The sequence below is a fragment of the Scleropages formosus genome, chromosome 20, assembly GCF_900964775.1.
Source record: "Scleropages formosus chromosome 20, fSclFor1.1, whole genome shotgun sequence".
Lineage (NCBI taxonomy): Eukaryota > Metazoa > Chordata > Actinopteri > Osteoglossiformes > Osteoglossidae > Scleropages > Scleropages formosus.
Window position 1 is genome coordinate 6,266,437 of NC_041825.1, and position 20,131 is coordinate 6,286,567.

At 44.0% G+C, this 20,131-nt stretch overlaps 1 protein-coding gene across 2 annotated transcripts; it reads right to left on the bottom strand.

Moving 5' to 3' along the window:
- Positions 1 to 489: 489 nt before the first annotated feature.
- LOC108923866 (interleukin-21 receptor-like) lies at positions 490 to 17,306 on the bottom strand. Of its 2 annotated transcripts, none has more exons than XM_018734901.2 (9): positions 17,176 to 17,306; positions 15,056 to 15,172; positions 14,573 to 14,681; positions 13,625 to 13,809; positions 12,218 to 12,372; positions 11,881 to 12,055; positions 11,541 to 11,658; positions 9,363 to 9,456; positions 490 to 1,817 (listed from the first exon to the last, which is right to left on the bottom strand). In XM_018734901.2, the coding sequence occupies exons 2-9, from the start codon at positions 15,120 to 15,122 to the stop codon at positions 975 to 977; spliced, it is 1,746 nt and encodes a 581-aa protein (XP_018590417.1). In that variant the 5' UTR covers positions 15,123 to 15,172; positions 17,176 to 17,306; the 3' UTR covers positions 490 to 974. The 2 variants fall into 2 exon arrangements, with proteins under 2 accessions (XP_018590417.1, XP_018590416.1); XM_018734900.2 differs by having other exon boundaries at positions 17,170 to 17,306.
- Between the last annotated feature and the right edge of the window lie 2,825 nt (positions 17,307 to 20,131).

Below are 20,131 nucleotides of genomic sequence, written 5' to 3' on the forward strand. Positions count from 1 at the left end.
GGCACCGCGCGACAATCTTTCAGCGCGAGGCATTATTTACGAGAATTATTTTTTTAAAAGTTCTCCACACTTATTTATTTACGGATGCAGTTCAGCGAATATTTTTTATGAACGTAGACAAACTCTGTCTGTGTGTTTTTTTTTTTTTTTTTTTTCCCCTGGTTGTTTTTGTTTCCTCCACGTGTTTACTGGAGCTGTAAGAGGCGTTCGCTGCCAACTAGCGATTAAAACCTCGATAGCAGCCTTGTCTGATCGCGCTGGAGGGCTGGCAGAGCTCGTGGCAGAGATCGTAGCCGGGCTGTTTGCTTGAATCTTCTACCAGTGATCACCGCAGTCCTCACAAGTACGATCTGATGCTCAGCAGAATGTCAGCGCGGCTGGTCTAAAGAGCGCTTCTCGACATTATTATTTCTCCTTATTAATGCGGCTATGACTGATATACCATATATGTATTATATAGGTGTATATCCACTTGATCTCATTCCATGTATATATATATATACTGTATGTAAACATGTATAACTAATATGAGAAACTGGGCCTGGAAGAGACACTGGGCAAACGGATCAGAATGAATCTTTATTTATTAAAAAACAATCTTTATTTACACTGTGTACATTTTCGAGAAGCACAAAATAATGCCCGCCATAATTTGTGCAAAAAAACCCACCTCCGAACCGAACCCTCTAATCTACTCTACTCTTCTCCCGGGAATATGACTTTAAATCAATAAATACACATGCAAATCAAACCGCTCAAGTTACACACTATTGTAATCGGGTTCATGGATATAGTGGCAGTGAAGATATTTGGCTTGAGTTAGTGACTAAAAGTAATTCTATGATAATCCTAAAATTTAAAAGAACAGGCTGCCAAAGATAGCTTTGAAAAACTGGGAAACGCTTGGAAAAAGTGAACCGTCCCATAAAATGACGGCTGTGACTCGCGGCACTTTAAAGCGGGCGGCAGAAGGACTATGACTGGACGCTGTGCGTGTGTGGGTGTGCGTGCGCACCGGCGCTGCTGCCGTTGCAGGCCTCGGTTCGCGCGTCCGGCTCCGAAGCCCTGGTCACCCATTGTTTGACGTAGTTGGAGTGCGATTGCTGCTCCTCTGCCTCCTCGTCCTTGTCGCCGAAGTCCGAGCGCACGGGGCTGCTGCAGTCCGACTCCAGGAAGCCGCTGTCGATGGTGTCCAGGTCGAGCACCACGTTGGGGTAGCCGTCCTCCGAGCGCTCGCCGGAGCCGAACGAGTCCAAGGAAAGGCGCTCCAGCTCGCTGGCCCGGTTCGCCAGACTCCACTCCAGGTCGTAGAGCCCCAGAGGGGCGGGCCGACCCCCCGGAATCCCCTCGCCGTCGGTCATGCGGCCGCCGGAAATCACCGCCTCCCTCTTGGGATCGGCGCCCAGCAGGGCCTTCCCCTCGCCGCCCGGGTTCTCCCCCACGCGGAAGGAAGGGTAGGCGAAGATGCCCCTGTACGAGTGCCAGGACCCTCCTTGGCCGGAGCCCCCCTCCTCCTCCGCCTCCTCCTCTCCCTCCTCCAGCACGGTCACCGTGTCGATGGAGATGCCGCCTCGCGAGCTCTCCGTGGCCTGGCTGCCGCTGTTGCTGTCCAGAAAGCTCTGGCCCTGGGGGGACAGCATGCCCAGGAAGCTGCTGTCCAGGCTCTTGTCTCCTTTGCTGCAGGCGGCTCCGTTCTCCCAGCTCTCCGTCTCGCACTTTGGTATGAGGTTCGACTGCTTCACGTTCACCACGGGGAGAACCATGTTCTTCTCCAGGAAGTCGAACTCACCAAAAACAAACGCCGGGCCCACCCATTTCTGCCCAAAAAAAAAAAAAAACAACAATATTTATATATGTAACACACACATACAACTATATATTTAAACAATAAATAAATAAACATTAAATATATAAAAATGAAATTAGTTGTCACTGTAATTACAAGTATTAATCGTAATATAAATATAGAAATAAATACATATAAATGACACATAGGAGAAGTGTTAGGCATTAGGAATTTTTAACCATAACCTCATCAGGCGTGGGTAAAAAAAAAAGTGTGTGAAGGTGATGTTGGAATGCACCCTTTCTTTCTGCAATTATTTTTACCCTCATTACATTTTTTTATGATTTACTTTTGGTTACTCTATTCTGATTTATTATGCTGTGGCTTTAGATTAGGCTTTAGATCTTGCTTTGTGTCCATGACACGACCTGCTGTGGAAGCTTCTGGAACAGAGTTATGCAGCTAGTGGCAAAATTCCGCTTAACTGGGACTGGGGGAAGGAGACCTTGGAAGGTCTCTGTGTCTCGTACTAGTAGGTAAGACAGGCTGAGCAGTGTACTGGGCCCTACTGGAAGTGTAGGGACTGCACATCTGTGATGGAGAACATCTGGACAGAGATCCTGTAACCCAACCTTCTTATTGTAGCTGAAGCTACACTACGGCTACGCTGAGGCTACAGTACAGCTACGCTGAAACTACATTAGGGCTATACCATGGCTACGTTGAGGCTACACTGACTTCTCCGTGACCAGTTGCATTTGTTTACTGCTCCACCTGCGCCATTGTTTAGATGTGAAGCAGCGATCCAAATGCTGACTTTACACCTGACAGCTATAAGGATGCCAAAGTAAACCTTGTCGGCACAGAAACCTGAAGCAGCCTTATGCGGCGGCAGGGCCCTTTATATTTGGCTCGACCACAGCAGTCTGAACCGATGCGTGTGGCTCTGTGATAGGAAAGTGGCCACTAAGACTCCGGTGTTATTTTCATCCAGCCGTACAGAAGTTCTTATTTTTCTATTAATACAACGCAAGTGTCGGATGGTTTGTTTCTTCCGATTAAATGACAATCGCTTCCATTCACCTCCAGCTACACAACACGTCTTCTGTATCCCTCCGAGTGTGTGAAACAGTGCTGTTCTGCCAATACACACACACACACACACACACACACACATTTTCTGAACCGCTTGTCCCATGCGGGGTCGCGGAGCCTACCAGGTAACACAGGGCGTAAGGCCGGAGGGGGAGGGGACGCCAGTCCGTCGCAAGGCACCCCAAGCGGGACTCGAACCCCAGAGCCACTAGAGAGCAGGACCCGGTCCAACCCACTGCACCACCCTGCTCTGCCAATATTTCATTATAATTACATCTGATTATTGTTGTTCTGCATGATCGTTTCATTGAATTCAGTGGGTTCTTTGTGAAGCTGCTGTTTGGGAGGTGTCCCAGAACTGTGGTCTTTGTGGTAGCCTTGCTACAGTACTACCGAGGCAGCTGGTAACAGTCGTTAGAGCTGCTGCCTTGGGACCTAAAGGTCATGGGTTCAAATCCCATCTCCAGCTGCAGTACCCTTGAGCAAGGCAATCATCCTGAATTGCTCCATAAGCTGCTTTGGAAAAAAGCATCAGCATAAATACAAAAAAATCAGCTATAGCTGTGTTTTTTTTTTTTTAATAGAGCGCTCTTCTCACGCAGTGACACAGAGCGCTTTAACACAGGCGTATTCTGGGTTCAGCTTATCCTTTAGAGCAGAAAAACAAGAAAAAAGAAGTTTCAAAACTGTTGGAACGGCTACAGCGTTTAATTTGTGTTACCCGGAGCTGTTTTCTAACAGAGACATGCAATACACCAACCGGCGAAAAAAACATGAAAAATTTCTACTTATCAAAATGAAAAAATGTGCAAAAACAAGATATCACTTATCTCCTCCTAAGATTTCTTTTGGCTGGGTACGCAAAGAGATGTTATTATTAACTTCCCGTGCTTTTTAAACGTTAGTGTTTCCACCGAAGTAGGTAGCGATAAAATTTGAAGAAACCTCCATAGAGATCTGCGCTGAGGATATACATAAGTAGTTGTGCAAACAGGAAAAAGGCAGATAAAAGATAGCACTTCTTAAATAAAGTTTTGTAACTCGGCACCCTGGAAGTGTTTTTAACTTTAACGTTTTATTAAAAGTGTGGAGCGTCTCGTTCCTCCTTTGTGTCCGGGACGTCCACGTCCGCGTGGGTTGTTGTGGGTTATTTGGTTTCATAATGAATGAATGTTTCCTATAAATAAAAGACACAGGCGGCAAAGCAAATAAGTAACTGAAATCAACTACAAATATTCACAGTCTCACAGTAGCAGTAAGAGACTGGCTGCAGCTGTCTATTTTATTTACAGCACATGCACTATTTACAGGCTGGTAGAATTATGTTGTATTTATTAATTTAGCTGACACTTTTCTCCAAAGCAAATTGCAATCACTTACGCAGCTCAGTAATTTTTCTGGACCAATTTAGGGTAAGTATATTGTTCAAGGGGGTGCGGTGGCACAGTGGGTTGGACCACAGTCCTGGGGTTCGAGTCCCGCTTGGGGTGCCTTCCGACGGACTGGTGTCCCATCCTGGGTGTGTCCCCTCCCCCTCCGGCCTTACGCCCTGTGTTACTGGGTAGGCTCCGGTTCCCTGCGACCCTGTTCAAGGCCTCTAGAGCCAGAGGTGAGATTTGAACCCGCAACCTCCGGATCCAATATCAGCGGCTCTAAGCACTACACTGCAGAATATTCACCATAGGGATCTGAAAATCCATTACTGTGAATTGATCATCATTCCATCTCAGACAAGATGATGACGTGACAGCTAGTTAAAGTGCATGAGAATGAGCTGTTTAAACAAAAAAAAGGCAACTATGGGTTCAAATACTGTGTTTAGAGAATACAGTTATACAGTCACTGCAGGCCTTTAATGGGGGAATTTTTGTATGTCTTCCTGTTTAGATTCGGGATGATTTTCCCCACAAATGTGTTGCACTGGTGCCTGAGCGCAGATATAAGCACAAAGGCACCTACAGGAGACCCCAGTAAATCAAATGCACCCTTTTCTGTCTGAGTTTGACTCACCTCCAAGTACAGTGTTTACTGTTATCGAGGAGAATTTTTATCTCTTCGTGTGGGGGTGGGTACTAGCACAATAAGTGTTAAACATATGCTGTACAACAACACTGTATCACACCTCTTCCGGCACTTTTCACATTTTCAACAAGTGAAGACATTATGAGAATAAAAACTAGATGCTAAATGGTATTAAAAGGGTTAAAAAAATCCAAAATTTCAAACATTTCAAGCCGGGAATCATTGTGTGCAGACTTCTGTCTCTTTGTACTACTGGCACATTACCGTGACATTAGTGTAAAACACATCATCATATTACTACCACCATACAGTAATAATGACAAATTTAAATAATACACCTGCATTAACATGCTTTTCTAATTTTCACCATTAAACAATAAAAATGCATTCATTATAGCACTCCAATTTACTGTTTAAAGTAGTTCTAATTTACCTCCAGTATTAGATATTGTAGCTCTTTTTATGTACCTTAACTTCCGTGAAATATCAGAGTGCACGAGAAGGGTTAATAAAATGTTGATAAAAACTTTCCAAAAATTAAATGTTTAAGTTAATCTAGAGGTATGATTTAAAAGTTCTTCTTGAATTTAGTATTAGGGTTATATACTTAAGATATTTAATTATATGCCATTATTATATTTGTGTATGCTTTAAAGTACACACACACACACACATTTTCAGAACCGCTTGTCCCTTACGGGGTCACGGGGAACCGGAGCCTACCCGGCAACACAGGGCGTAAGGCCGGAGGGGGAAGGGGACGCACCCAGGACGGGACGCCAGTCCGTCACAAGGCACCCCAAGCGGGACTCGAACCCCAGACCCACCGGAGAGTAGGACTGCGGTCCAACCCACTGCGCCACCGCACCCCCGCTGCTTTAAAGTATTGCATATTATATAGTTATTTTAAATACACACACATTTTCTGAACCACTTATCCCATATAGGGTTGTGGGGAACCGGAGCCTACCCGGCAACACAGGGCATAAGGCCGGAGAGGGAGGGGGACACACCCAGGGTGGGACACCAGTCCGTCGCAAGGCACCCCCAATGGGACTCGAACCCCAGACCCACCAAAGAGCAGGACCTGGTCCAACCCACTGCGCCACCGCGCCCCTAGTTATTTTAAATACACACACACACACACACACACATTCTCAGAACCGCTTGTCCCTCACGGGGTCACGGGAAACCGGAGCCTACCCGGCAACACAGGGCGTAAGGCCGGAGGGGGAAGGGGACACACCCAGGACGGGACGCCAGTCCGTCGCAAGGCACCCCAAGCGGGACTCGAACCCCAGACCCACCGGAGAGCAGGACTGCGGTCCAACCCACTGCGCCACCGCGCCCCTAGTTATTTTAAATAATCTACATTATATTACCACATCTTGTACTGTATGTAATTTGTATACGTGTGTGGTTAGAGCAGCTGCCTTTGGACCCAAAAGTTGCAGGTTTGATTCCTACCTCCAGCTACAGTACCTTTGATTAAGGTACTTACCATAAATTGTGTGTGTGTGTGTGTGTGTGTGTGTGTGTGTGTGTGTGTGTGTGTGAGAGAAAGTATGAGTGTGAGTGTGAGTGAGTGTGTTTTGATGTTTTGCTTCCCTCTAGTGGCCATTCTATGCGGTTGCAGAAGCAGTCAGTCTTTTCTGTGTTCTAGCTGTCTGGGGTTAGGGTTAGGGTGTTCCCTTTGTATTTGTGCTTTACCCCTTTCTCCTTTGTTTAATTACAGACAGTTACTTGCTCTGGAGAGAGGTAAACACGGGATTGCACCTCCTGTAGGGGGCAAACTGTCAACCACATATTTTGTTTGTCTCACAGACTTCATTCAGCAGGCCCTGGGGGGGCAGACAGCATTAACCTTGTCTGAACCTGCAACCCTGTAGGTGCCTGGCGGACCGTGGTTGTCGGGAAGAGGGACGAAGGAACCTCGAGTGTCTCGTCTTCCCAGGGGCACGGCGGCCTCACCACAGATGGCCGCTATGGCACATCAGGATGGGCCACGAGGGACTGTACCCATGAGTCACCTGGGAGCGAAGACCCCCACCCACCAGTCCTTCTGTGCCCATGACACTTGTGAAAGTTAACAAAGATAGAACCCACACTCTGTGTGTCCTCATGTAGCCTCACGGTGGTGCTGTAGAGCTTATCGGGGCTGTGTGCACTCGAACCCAGGCAACTCATGTCGAATTTCACCCAGAGGTCACGAAACTCTCCGCTGCACTTGTTTCATTTAAATATTGTAAAAAAGCATTACAAACTCCTTCGACTTTAACGCCAGGTGCAGTCACTGGCCATATTTCGTCACATTTCGCTGTAACATATCGAAATGATGAAAAATACTGTATTAATTCACAGAAGTTTAGTTTGGTTGCCATGAACCTCCCACACCAAAGAAATAAACATCCAGCGTTTCATAGCAAATTGACTGAAATACTTAATTGATTTCGAAATACTTAATTTCCATCTTTCTGTCATGTTAAGCGCAATACAAGTGACTCGTGAAATCTGAGTGTGTGTTATGTGCTAAGATGACCAAGGCAAAGTGTGCATAAACTTTCATTATTATTAACAGCAATAAGAATGATTCATATGTCACAGACTGGTCTATTTAAGTATGAGGTGACAGTAATAATCATAATAATGTGAAGTTTCTGTGAGAAGCAAATGCTGATTCTTTTGCTGAAAGCTGCAGCGCCGGAAGCCTTTGATGACACATAAATAGCTGCAGTACTAAGACAACAACTCTCTAACATCACTTCATACACAGCAACATTTTTTAAATAAAAATATTTCAATATTTAAAATAATTTATTTTATACATGTAACAAATACCTAAAAATAAATGTAATATTTAAAATAATTCACTTTACCTGTAATTGTCAGGTAACAGTTCAACTGTTTAATGGCAGCAAAAAAGGTAAAGCAAACTGGGTTTTAGAAAAGAGTAAAAGACAGAATTATATCCCGAGCTTTTCTGGGAAAAAAAAAAAATTGCAAATATTAACAAGGTGTGCCATATTTGAAACTGAATAGACGTGGATCTTCAAAGAAACTCTGGTTCTCCGAACGCTACAGTGATATGCTGCACACATGTAAAACCTTCCACATGACTACGTTAACTTAGTTTTATTTCTGCGAGTTATAATTTCGCACCAGAAACTGGACTCGGTGCTCAACTTTTACAATGTTCACCCGTGCTCTGGGTTTTCTGGTTTGCAAAATACAGCATCCGATAGGAAATATTTCATCATTTCAAAATTATGGAACCTATTACACTGGATGGCCTGTCCTGAGGTGTAAGTGTACTTTAAAACCAAAGTTTTAAGTCAAGGCTCAAACATCCAACCACCAAGAAGCATTTCAAAATAAATATGTTTTGTTGAAATTATATTAATGATCAAGTATGTTTACTTCTAAATAAATTACCAACTGTGGCAAATGGAGAGTATCAGTCTTAGTAAATGTCTAAAGTAAAAGGCGGTTATGGACACAGCTGAGCGAGTAAACAAACTAAGATGGTTAGCGTACAGAGACAGGTGGTAGTGTAGTGGTTAGAGCTGCTGCCTTCGTAGCCAAAGGTGGCAGGTTTGAAGCCCACCTCCAGCTGTAGTACCCTCGAACAAGGTACGTACCCCAAATGACTCCAGTAAAATTACCCAACTGTATAAATAGGTAAATAACTGTAAGCAGATGAACACTGTAAGTCGCCTTAGAGAAAAGCATCAGCTAAATGAATAAATGTATCTCTGATATCATAAAAGCAGAGCAGTTTGCTGAAGGAATTCATTCACTTCACACCAAATGCAAACATACAGTTGTATTTGTGGGTCACATGAACCCGTGGTAAAGATGAATAACTACAGTGGATGAATCATCCTTTGACAGAACACTGAAACAACAACAAAAAAAATCTTCCCAGGGTTCTAGCATGCAGTGTAACATTAAGAATAATATGGGCCATTTTTAAAGACATTAAAGTGCATTCAAGGTGATTTCTGCTTCTGGTTAAATGAAAGCCACATAGCTTGGACAGTACTGGAATAATGTGTGCAAAATACTTGACAGATGTAAACAAAGTACAAAATTTAACGCTTAACTGAAGTAAAAGAACGGGCAGCCCCTATGTGACCCCCCCCCCCGGCCCCTTACCTTTTGGAATATTTCTAAAATAACCCGTTAAAATTATAAACACCTAAAAATAGTGACTGTTAGCTGACATCCAAACATCTGCGCTCAGAAAACAGCTCATGGTATTTTCCATCTGGGTGTGAAGTGTTGTCACACTAGGCTTTCACCGTGGCGTCAAGACCCTGCCCACAATTTCCCCTCTAGCGCTCTGTGTGTGTGTGTGTGTGTGTGTGTGTGTGTGTGTGTGTGTGTGTGTGTGGCTCTGAGAAACCCCTACTGCTTGCAGACCCAGCTGGTGGACTCTCAGCCCATCCTGTAGGCTTACCGTGAAATCCCCGCCGTGCATACAGTACAGGGGCTTGAAGTAGCCTTCGGGGCTTGGGATGTAGCTGCACAGATGGGCCTTGTGTAGCCAGATTCTGGTGGGTCCGATGGTGGGGGGGAGGGATGCAAGGAAAGAGAAGAAGAAGAAAGGGGGTTAAATGGAAATATGGCAGCAAGCGCAGCGTGTGATGATGGGAGCAGTATGGCTGCCTCCCACCAGCCTGGGATGTTTCGGTCGAAGGTGAGAAAATCATGACGAAAGTTATAAGTGAGGTTGAGGGGCCGTCCCTGGGCATGTCCCACTCTGCACCTGAACACGCTCACAAAGGTGTGACGTTGACAGCGGACCCTGTGTGGGAGCCCAGGGACCTTGCTCTTTTTTTCTCTTCATTCATTTCACATTTGCAGCGGTTGTGCTTTGTACTAAACCCACAGGGCTGCCGCAAGCTGCGGAAAGACGTGGATCTGCTCTTGCATCTCAGGCTACGTCGGCTCCTCGCTGACACTTACTGAGCTTGGTGTTTTGCTTTGCCAGAAGATTCGAGCACAACGCAACGCGATGGCAGAGTGTACTAATATAAAGATACACTATTTTCTTTATAAAGCAGCAGGTGGCATGGCGGTTAAAGCTGGCACCTCACAGTCTAAGGACCCAAGGCTGAATCCTCCCTCCTACCGCAGTGCCCTTCAGCAGGGTACTTACCCTGCTTCGATGCAGTAAAAATTACCTATCTGCACAAATGGTAAATCGTGGCATAAATGGCTTAACATCATAAATATTTTGGAGAGAAGCAACAAAAAATAAAGAAATTTAAATCTAAAGCTCCACATGCCTAAGGAGGTACAATATACAGTCACTCCCTGGTTAACGTTAGGGTTCGGGACCCAGCTGCTGCTGGTATTTGGACTTTTCAAAATTAAGGGTTTAAAAATAAATTTAAAAAAAAATCTATATATACTTGAAAATAATACGGCAGTTTGGTTGTACACGTGAGCATTAACAAATTGATACTCATGAGCGCCGCCCCTGAAGTGAGCATTAGTGAACGTGGTCCCCAAAAAATGGCACACCACACCTGATCGCTTATGACATTAACTGCGTAACGGCTGTATTGTAAACAGGTCATAAAAGAAAGAGTAGCTCAGGATCACTTAGAGCCTGGCTCTGCACAAGCGTTACACGTGCATAAAACAGAGTAAAAACAGCGTCTCCTATACCTCTCCACTTGATGTACTGAATTAATAATTACATCCTGTGTACAGTGTGTATTACAGTTAAATTACAGCCATTGGGACAGTGTGGCCTTACCTTCATATGTGAGATGGCAAAGTATCCATCTTAAGGTTATGTGTTTAGATGTTTAATATTAGGGGCTTTCAGTATTTTGGGGGAAATCCACTAGTGAAAGTAGTAGTAATTCAAGGCTAGAGCGTAATTAGAATCTGAGATGACACTTGATGGGTGTTTGTCAGATGGAATCCCCCAATACACCACTAAAGCAAGCAAACAAGTGGAAGGAAAATCGGCAGTGTAGTGCCTTTCCAGTTGCTTTGGGTGAGTATCCAAAGGCAGTCCACGGAAGCGCTCCTTGGGAAAGCGTGTGTTTTCATGGTAGGGTTGATTGGACAAGCCATTGGTCGACGGGGGCTGGTGGATGGTTCGTACATGATACGCCCTTCCACGCACCGTCAGCAGCGTGGAACGTGCAGCGCGACAGGTTCGAGGTTGCAAAATTCAAACGCAGCAGCTCCGAGCACATGCGGGCCTGGCTTCCTGCACTCTTGGGCTTTACACGTTGCACGCCGCCTTCTGCTGTGCCGCTTCAAGAAACGACTTGCACGGCTTGTGGTTTTTTATATGTAGGAGGCAAATTGGGGGGGGGAATCAAGAAACCAGACAAACACTGATCTAATTTACAGTCATAAAGGCATTACGCACCAGGACCACACAGACCGGAGAGGTACTGTGTGTTAAAGGTCTATCTGTTGCCCAGGTGTTTCAAAATGACTCCACTCAGTTTGATCTCAAATCCAAACAAAGAGTTTGCCACTTAATTATAAAATCAGTTGTTATATATGTGCTGAAAATAAGTGTTGGTGTGTATTGCAATAATAAGGTGGAGACTGCAACACCCAGGGGTTCTGCTCTACTGGTACCACATGAACTGCTGATGCTTACTTTCTTCCACAGCAGAAGACCACAGTACATGTCACCAGGCCCAGCACCAGGGAGATGTACGACCAGTAGTTCTGTTCACCTTGCTGATCATTCCAATTGGGCGCTTCATCACCCAAATCTGGGGGAGAGTAAAATTAAAGAAACACTCAGACATTGATTACTACTTCAATTTATCGCACCAACAACACTAAGTCTTCCTTCTGCGAGGCTCTGGTCCCCATGTCAATGAATGAAGCCTTTGAGCGATACTTCTTGCAGAATCTGGATTTTTTTTCCATTCTAGCCAAGAGTGCCAGCGCCAAAAAAAGGTTTCCGTGCCATGGCTGGTGGAGCGACTTACACTTGATGTGCACTTCGACGGCTGGACTCCATTCGCTCCAGTACCCGCTCGTCGAAAAATGAACGCTTGGTCTGGCTTGGACGTCCACCACATATGTCTTCCCATGCTCTAAAGAGCTGTGCAAAACCTCCAGGTACCTCCTGTCCTCACGTATAGTAAATTGTTTTCCTGGATCCTGTTAAGGTCAGAAATGTAAACATTCAGGGCAACAATTTCCATAGGTGTTCTTTCCTCAGCCACAATTTATTGCTCTTAGAAATTATTCTAAGTGACTTTCAAGCAACACTGCTCTCAGTGGACTCTACTGTGACTGTTCCCGAAGAGGAGCATTTCTCACCTTCTCTGAATCATCCTTTGCCCTTATCCTCACCCGGTATATCAGAAAATTGTTCAGATAGTAATTCAGCACCGGGGTGTAGGCCATTTCCCAGGAGACGGTGAAATTATTCTCATTCTCTGTAAGTGTGAGGTTGAACGGTGGCTGTGGTTTTACTGGGAAGGACAGAAGAGAACAGTCAGTGGTCATGTTGCTCACACACATCCCACTTCCTAGGCGTTCACAAAACCACAGGAGCAGCGCACGTTTCTGCTTAACGTGTCCTGCACAGAAAAGCCCAAAGTCGCCGTCTTTGTGAACTTCCTGCTCGATTCATGTGAGTCAAAGAAATGGTTCTACAGCTTACAGAAGGACTGCAGCCGTGGAAGATGCTAGAAACATCCCGTGGCGCGTCAGTATTAATAAAGCTTTCATAGTGTCTGACAATGTATTTCAATTCTACGCGGATGTGTGGAAGTGGGAGCCATTCGGGTTCAACTGCTGGCGACCACTTGTGTGGTTTTCTGGGCAAAGTAGGAGCGGAAGCGGTTTGCCAGTGCCTTCTTCCACACATGCCTTGTGTGGTGTAAATGCAGGGACAAACATGCAAACCTCAAGCTGGACTCAAACCTATGCCCAGCTCTGGAGCCGCACGGCACCAGCTTTACCCAGCATGCCACCATAAATAGACAGACACATCCATCCATTCAACTTCAACAATCACTTGACCTGAGGAGGGTCACAGTGATCCAGAGCCTATCCCAGAACTATTGGGTACAACGCTGAGAGGGGGGGCATACACTAAATTTACTCATTTAGCTGATGCATTTCTCCAAAGCAACTTACAATGTTAAGGTTATAGTTACTTACCCATGTATACAGCTTAGTAATTTTTACTGGAGCAATCTAGGGTAAGTACCTTGCTCAAGGGTACTATAGCTAGAGGTGGGGTTCAAACCTGCAACTTGTGGATGCAGAGGTAATAGCTCTAACCACTACGCTACCAGCTATCCTCCATATATGTACACACTGGATGAGATGCAAGCCCATCGCAGGGTACCCACACACACTCCGGGTAATTCAGAGTCACCAGTCCACCTGAACTGTCTGTCTTTGGCCTGTGGGAGGAAACCAGAGCACCCAGAAGAAACCCACACAGACATGGGGTGAAAACACACACTGTACACAGACTGAGCAGGGATCAAACCCACATTCTCTCGCACCACCCAGGGGCTGCGAGGTGGCAGTGCTACTCACTGCGCCGCCACACCACTCACAGAGAGACACCTAATTATATAATTGTACACTTTTACACTTTGAAGTCACTATTTAACATTGGAAATGATTGTTTGTCTCTTTTTTCCTTCACATTTTCCAACACACTGTTGTTTGGATATGTCTTGTCAGCACTGGAACACATGTACTCACTGTGTTTCTGCAGAATGATGTGTACCGTGTTATTCTCTTCCGTTGTCCACTTGTCCTCCGCACTCATTCCTCTTATGGTACACTGAGTATCTGCGCTGATCACCTCCCTGCTGTCCAGCTCTAAAATGCACCACTGTTTTGGGGCTACAATTTCACAGCTCGAATTCACATGATCATCTTCCTCCCTTCAAAAAAAAGAGGAAAAAAAGACAGAAAGCGGTGAGGAGTACAGTGGAACTGAGGGCCAGACAGCAGCACTTCTTTCCACACAAGCATCCTTGACCGCGTTTGCTTGTACCGACCAGATCGGGGACTGCAGCGGTGCTGAGGTCGTGTTGATCACTTGGATGTTTTAAAAGTGAGACTGCAGGAGCACAGCTTTCATTTCTGCAAATAGAAATGTGTGTGGCTTTGTGTGTGCGTGTGTGAGTGTGCTTCACATTTCCCCTTTTTTTTAAAAATCTTTTTGGTTGTTCTCAGCCAGTAAGTGCATTAGTTTGGATTCTGTAGAGTATTAAGGCATTTCTTTGTTGTGGTAAAATTAACATGAGACATTTCTACATGACAATTATTTGACAGCACAAGTAACACAAACCGAAATAATAACGCCCCAAAACTTCTGACATCATAACTAACGAGTTCCACTTCTTCATAAAGGGGGTAAAAACGGCTAGTGAGCGGGCAAAAAGCATGCTGAAATTGTTTCCACCGAACAGACTTTGCTAATTTTCCCAAACTTGTTAGTTTTTCATATGTGAGCTCCATGGAGAAAAAGTGAAGTATAAAAATACACTTCACTTTTCTGAAATGTCACAGTAACCGCCAGATGTTTAATTCGCTCTTTCGGTTCCACGAATGGTGGCTGACATTTAGTGCACCGTCCTGCGGCCCTCCTGAGATGAATCTACCAACAGCACACACATGGGCAGAGAGGACAACTGCACTTACCAACACGTTGCCACAAAGGCGTAGGGGTAGGCAGGCACCTGGTCCGCACAGGTGCAATTCAAGGAGGAAATGTAGTCTGTACTGCAGGAAACACTGCAAGCCCAGGTAGCTGCGAAGGAGGGAACACAGTGCAGTGCCTCTGTGAAACTGACACTGGCATCTATTCCAGCACCTGAGTGAGTTACTGAGATTTTTTTTTGTGTTGTTTGTGGTTGAAAGTAGACGCGTATCTTTCTGACATCTATGATGACTCTTAGCTGCTTTATCTCCGTCTGGCCGAAGGATAACAGTTCCCAAGAAAACGCAAGCAAACCACTGTTACCGGAGATAATGACTGTAACAAACAGATTAAAGGTTGTTTTGACTGATAAAACTAGTGAGAGAAACCAAGTAACCGCAGCCTGGTGATAGGTCATCCATGCACACCAAGCCATAGCGCACGGTAAAAAGATGTAAAAGAGCATTAATAATAAGGGAACGTACTGTGCTGAAGGAGACCCCACAGGGTAAGAGAAATGATGCCGAGGTGCACTGCCATTATGCCCGACATCCTTCTAAACCAGGAGGCTTTGCTGAAATCATTGACAGCACCTGGGAATCCTGAAATGAATGAAAAAGAAAGGTTTAGTTCCTTTTTTACAATTCGAATGCAACCTTTCATTTTCTGCAACACGAAAATGTAGTAGCTTTAAGTGATGTAAAAACCAAGTGTGCTTTTCACTTTCTATTGAAATCTTGACTCTGGGTTTTTTTATTGCCATTTGCAAAATGAACGTTCTCCAACGTCTTTTCGGTAGAGCAGCAGGTGGCGTGGTGGCTGGAGTTGCCAGCGCACACTCAAAGGAACCAGCTTTAGTTCCCACCTCCTGTTGTAGTTCTCTTGAGCATGGTACTTATCCTAGATTGCTCTAGTAAAAATTACCCAGCTATATAAATAGGTAAATCATTTCAGGCACCTTAACACTGCAAGTTATTTAAGCGGAAAGCTTGAGCTAAATAAATGTAAATCAGAGAGACACAGATGCATTTTGGTGCTTGTAAATCCTTAATATATGACAGGTTTCATAAATCATATTTACAGAATGATATGCATTTTGTAATCTAAAGGAGTTAGAAAAAAGGTGACTCAACTGCCATCTCCTGTTTAGCCTGACAAAACTGAGAAAGGGAGGAAATCTGGCACGGTGGAACAGGAAACCTCATTTTTGTAGTGACTGCTTTTTCAGTATACAATGAATAAAATAACAGTTAATTTTGACAAATATGAACCCTATTGAAAGACAAAGGGAGGATGGATACTGGTGTCAGCAGTGCTGTAACAGCACCAAAGGGTGTTTGAGAGGAATTAAATACACAAACTATGCTTTAAAACCACAGTAATTTTAAGTACAGAGCAGGGAGAACAGAAATCTTGAAAGCCTTTGAAACCTTTGAAAGTTTTTGGTCAAATACCTGGTGGGTCAAATTCCTGGTGGGTTGAAAATTTTTAATTTAACCGCTTCCTTTCTCTAACAATGTAAGTACAGTGATGTTCAAACAAAATGAGTTGTTCTAAAAAAAATTTTTCAGCTGTTATAAAAAATTTTTCAGCTATTTGTTTATTCCAGTGGTGTAACAGTTTGTTAGGTATTGAGGGACCCATTAACAATAATTCTCAAAGGAGTTAAACACACATACTGTATTCGGAAGGACATTAGACTTGCCTAAATCTTGGAGGGAAACATCCCCTCTGCATCAGCCTTGCCGAACTTATGGATTATTGGTACACTTTTCTTGACTTTTTAAACTAAATTTCAGTAGGAAAAGTGACAGCTGTAGGGGGGTTAGGGGTTCATTGCTGAACACTGAGCTTCAAATTTATATTCTATAGCAATATTAGACACAAAGGAAAGACATGATCAAAAATATCAATGAAATTACCACCAAAAAAAAATATAGCTATCAACTACTTTTGCTACTTTTTGTTGCAATATTGTTTGAGCTTTAGTGTTATGAGGGATAAACCATATCTGTCACTGCCTTGTTTATCAGTCATTTTAAGGGCACAGTGACCAAAGCGTGAATTCACTTATTCAGTCCTGATTGAAGTATTGACTGTACTAGCCAACAGCTGCACCCTGCCACACATGTGGTAACGTGAACCTGTCACTGAAAATGTCAGAAATTCCATTGAGTCAACATGGAACTACTGGTGACTTATCTTTCATAAACATGCAGCACACATGTCTGATCTGCAAAATACAAAACACACTCTTTCTATTCAAAAAATGGAGTATAATGCTGCCAGAACTTAAAACATCTGAAAACAAGAGGGGCTTTCAAGAAATATGTGAAGCAGAGAAAACGGAATGCACGTTATAATCAGTTATTAAAGCGTATGATAACATTTCATGTGTTTGTAAATACATACTACTGCTCAAAATTAGCAATTAGACATTCTGGGTTAATGAGCACAAGTGAGGCGACAGAGGAGAAGTTTGGGTACACATACACAGTATTTCAAAAACCTTACAGCTGTTGCCCAGCAAGGCGAATGGAAGAGATAGAACACACATAACATTCACATACATCTCCAGTTTGTAGCTCAAAGTACGTACCTGTACCTGAGAGTGGTCATAAATAAATGAACGAATCGCTATTCCCCTTGTGTTCCGGTCAGTTTACGGCGGATTGCACGCGAGGAGGATTGCAGAGAAGCCGGCTCATTTTCAGCAGCGCCTCGCTTGTTGTCGAGCCTCATCTGGGAGCTTTCCGTTGATTAACCCTGTAGCTCTGGCTGCAGCGTCATCACTGAGGATGTGGTTACCGCTTACCATACATGATCATAATGAAGAAGGCTGTCCGCGCTGTTCTGCTTCTTTGAAAGAATCCTCCTTTCATATCTGCGAAATTGGTGGGTGACAGTTCACTCCACTTCTTGCTTTAAAAGGTCAACAGAAGTAAAGGCTACGGTTTCATACTTGACAATGAGTGAGTTTCTGCTTCAGTGAATTTAATCCAGGGCTCTCAAGTCGCCAGGACGTTTTCATCTCTACATATGGAGTGACTGAGCTGTCACTTGACACAAGTGACTATTATCGACACATTTCTTGGTTTTGTTCTACAATCGAAGTCTTCGACAGCGATAAACTCACAGAATATTCACCACGAGACTATAGGAGTGTTGAGACTATTGCAACATGACACATCCAATATAACTTCTATCACATCTCCAGCGACAGGGTTACGGGGAATCAAAACCACTTCCTACAGACAGCCTTGAATGATTCATGATTGTTTTTATTTGTTGTCCAGGGTCACCTTAACACAATGGATCTTACTGGTGGTACCCATCGACTGACCTGGGCCTTCGGCCGTCTTTATGGCGTCCTTTTTGCATAGCGTGCTTATTAGCTTCCAGCTGATCCTCGTAAATTCTGGTCGCAAGTTCAGCCTTAACCAATTACTGCAAACTCTGTGTAGGTTCCCTTTATCTTCTCTCCCAGTGCCACTTGGTCTGTTGACAAGATCAAAATAAGATTGTTTCCTATGCAACTTGACCTACTTGTAGCTGATAAGCAGTTTATCATGTACACACATCTGAACTACTGTGGTATATCTAATATCTGCGTTCTGCAGGCACAGATATTGTTCCACGCGTTCTGACTCAGATGCCAGCTGTCTGTATAAACCAGTGTTGTAGGGACTTATGGTGTAAAGTTGCACCAAACCCGGAGATAACCTGACTAACCTGAAACACCTTAATGACAAACACCGTTTGTGATATTTTAATCCAAGTGGTGGGACACTTGCTGTCTTGTTATACCTGGAATACAACATCAGCATGATGCAGACTTAATATTTTGTCTCCATTTACTGTATCTCAAAAATCTACACCAAAGTGTTTGGGCAGTAATTTGTTAATTTCCACCCATCCATATTCATTAACCACTTGTTCTAATCGGGGGGCCCAGAGCCTATCATAGAGGTGCTGTGTGAAAGGTTAAAGGAGTACACCCTGGACAGGACACCAGTTGATTGCAGAGTATCCAAAGACACACACATACACACACGACAGAATATTTAGTGTCACCACTCCATCTGAACTGTATGTCTTTGGACTGCGGGAGGAAACTAGGGCACCTGCAGAAAACCCATCCAGACACAAGGGGAGGATGCAAACTCCACTTGGACTGAGCAGGGGTCGAACCCAGGCACTGCAAGGTGGCAGCACTGCTCACTGTGCTGTCTTGTCACCCCAACGCCTTTTCCCACAGGGCCAATTACCATTCAATTTCAGCTCCACAGGGACGCACATCAGTGATATACCTTCTTGCACCGCTCTTAAATCTAGATAAATGGGCTTGGTTTCAATAAACCAGACACATCTGATGATTATACATGGATGTTCCAGTCAGGCTAATGTGAAACTGTGGTGTAGTGAAGAAGCTACCCGTCTACGAGCATATACTGCGTCACACCTTAGAGCTGAAGGCGCTCAGTAGGACATGCTCTTACTGATGCAGACGTAGGTGTTAAAGCCCTCAGTGGATTCACTTTTGATATGACTGAATGTAATACAAGCGTCTGCACACGGATTTTGTTGAAGGGCAGCAGCTCACGTTTATAAAATGGTATTCTATATTTCCGAGAAGGGTACGATCGTCACGGAGACATTAACATATGCCATACCCAAGAAAGCAGAGATTCAGTGTTCGGAAGAAAAGGAGTGAATTTGCAATAAATTAGTCTTTTAAAGGCATCCCATCATGTTGCAAATGCAATGTTCAGTTGCTCGACTGTAAAATGTAGGTGCAACACACTATTAGCGGTGGCACTGAAAAGCGGAACAGTTTCCAGTTTGAGTTCCCTGCTTTTCATCTGTCCCTGCTTTTGTTGCCCGAGTTAGAAAACATGTTCAGACATATGTTGTAACAATATCCCAATTTCATAAATATACTACCTCTTTTTACATTAGAATGGAGTTCCCCGGTGGTACAGCTGTGTTTAAAAGAAAAAAAACAACATCTGACTCATGATAAAATCTCATATGAATCTTTGTATCATTAAAAATCTAAGGTTGACAAACGACTGCTATAATGCTTCCAAATTTAAATTGAGTTTCTGAGACTATCTGACATCAGCATTTATTTTTTTTAATCAAGATTTGGAAACGTAACGCAGTACACTATAGCTCCTGGACAATGTGTTGGCCCATTCACACACACACTCATAATCACTGTATGTACTCAGTTATGGGTTTTGATTCACTCACCTGGACAGTGTGTCTTTGGAAAGGGGAGAAAACCGATTCACCCAAAGGAGGAAGTCCATGTGACTGCAAGTAGAACCTGTAAACTTCAGTGAGACAGGGCCCACTGTCAAATCCACAATCCTTGGGCTGTGAACAAATAGCATTAACAATTGAAGCAAGTGTATAAAACTGTGCTCAGTAAAAGTTAAAATTTGGATTTATTGACCTTATTGCAAAAAATTTTCCAGCTTTCTTTGGCTTGGAGTAGTTTTTCACTACCAAGATTAGATGGTGGCTTCTCTTGATTTGGCTCTGGCAAGCTTTCA

Coding starts and splice junctions, on each gene's coding strand:
- LOC108923866 (XM_018734901.2), bottom strand. CDS start 15,122: ATGTCGGGCATAATGGCAGTGCACCTCGGCATCATTTCTCTTACCCTG. Junction 11,659..11,880: donor CGTCGAAGTGCACATCAAGT/GTAAGTCGCTCC, acceptor ACTCTCCCCCAG/ATTTGGGTGATGAAGCGCCC. Junction 9,457..11,540: donor GTCTTCTGCTGTGGAAGAAA/GTAAGCATCAGC, acceptor CGGACCCACCAG/AATCTGGCTACACAAGGCCC.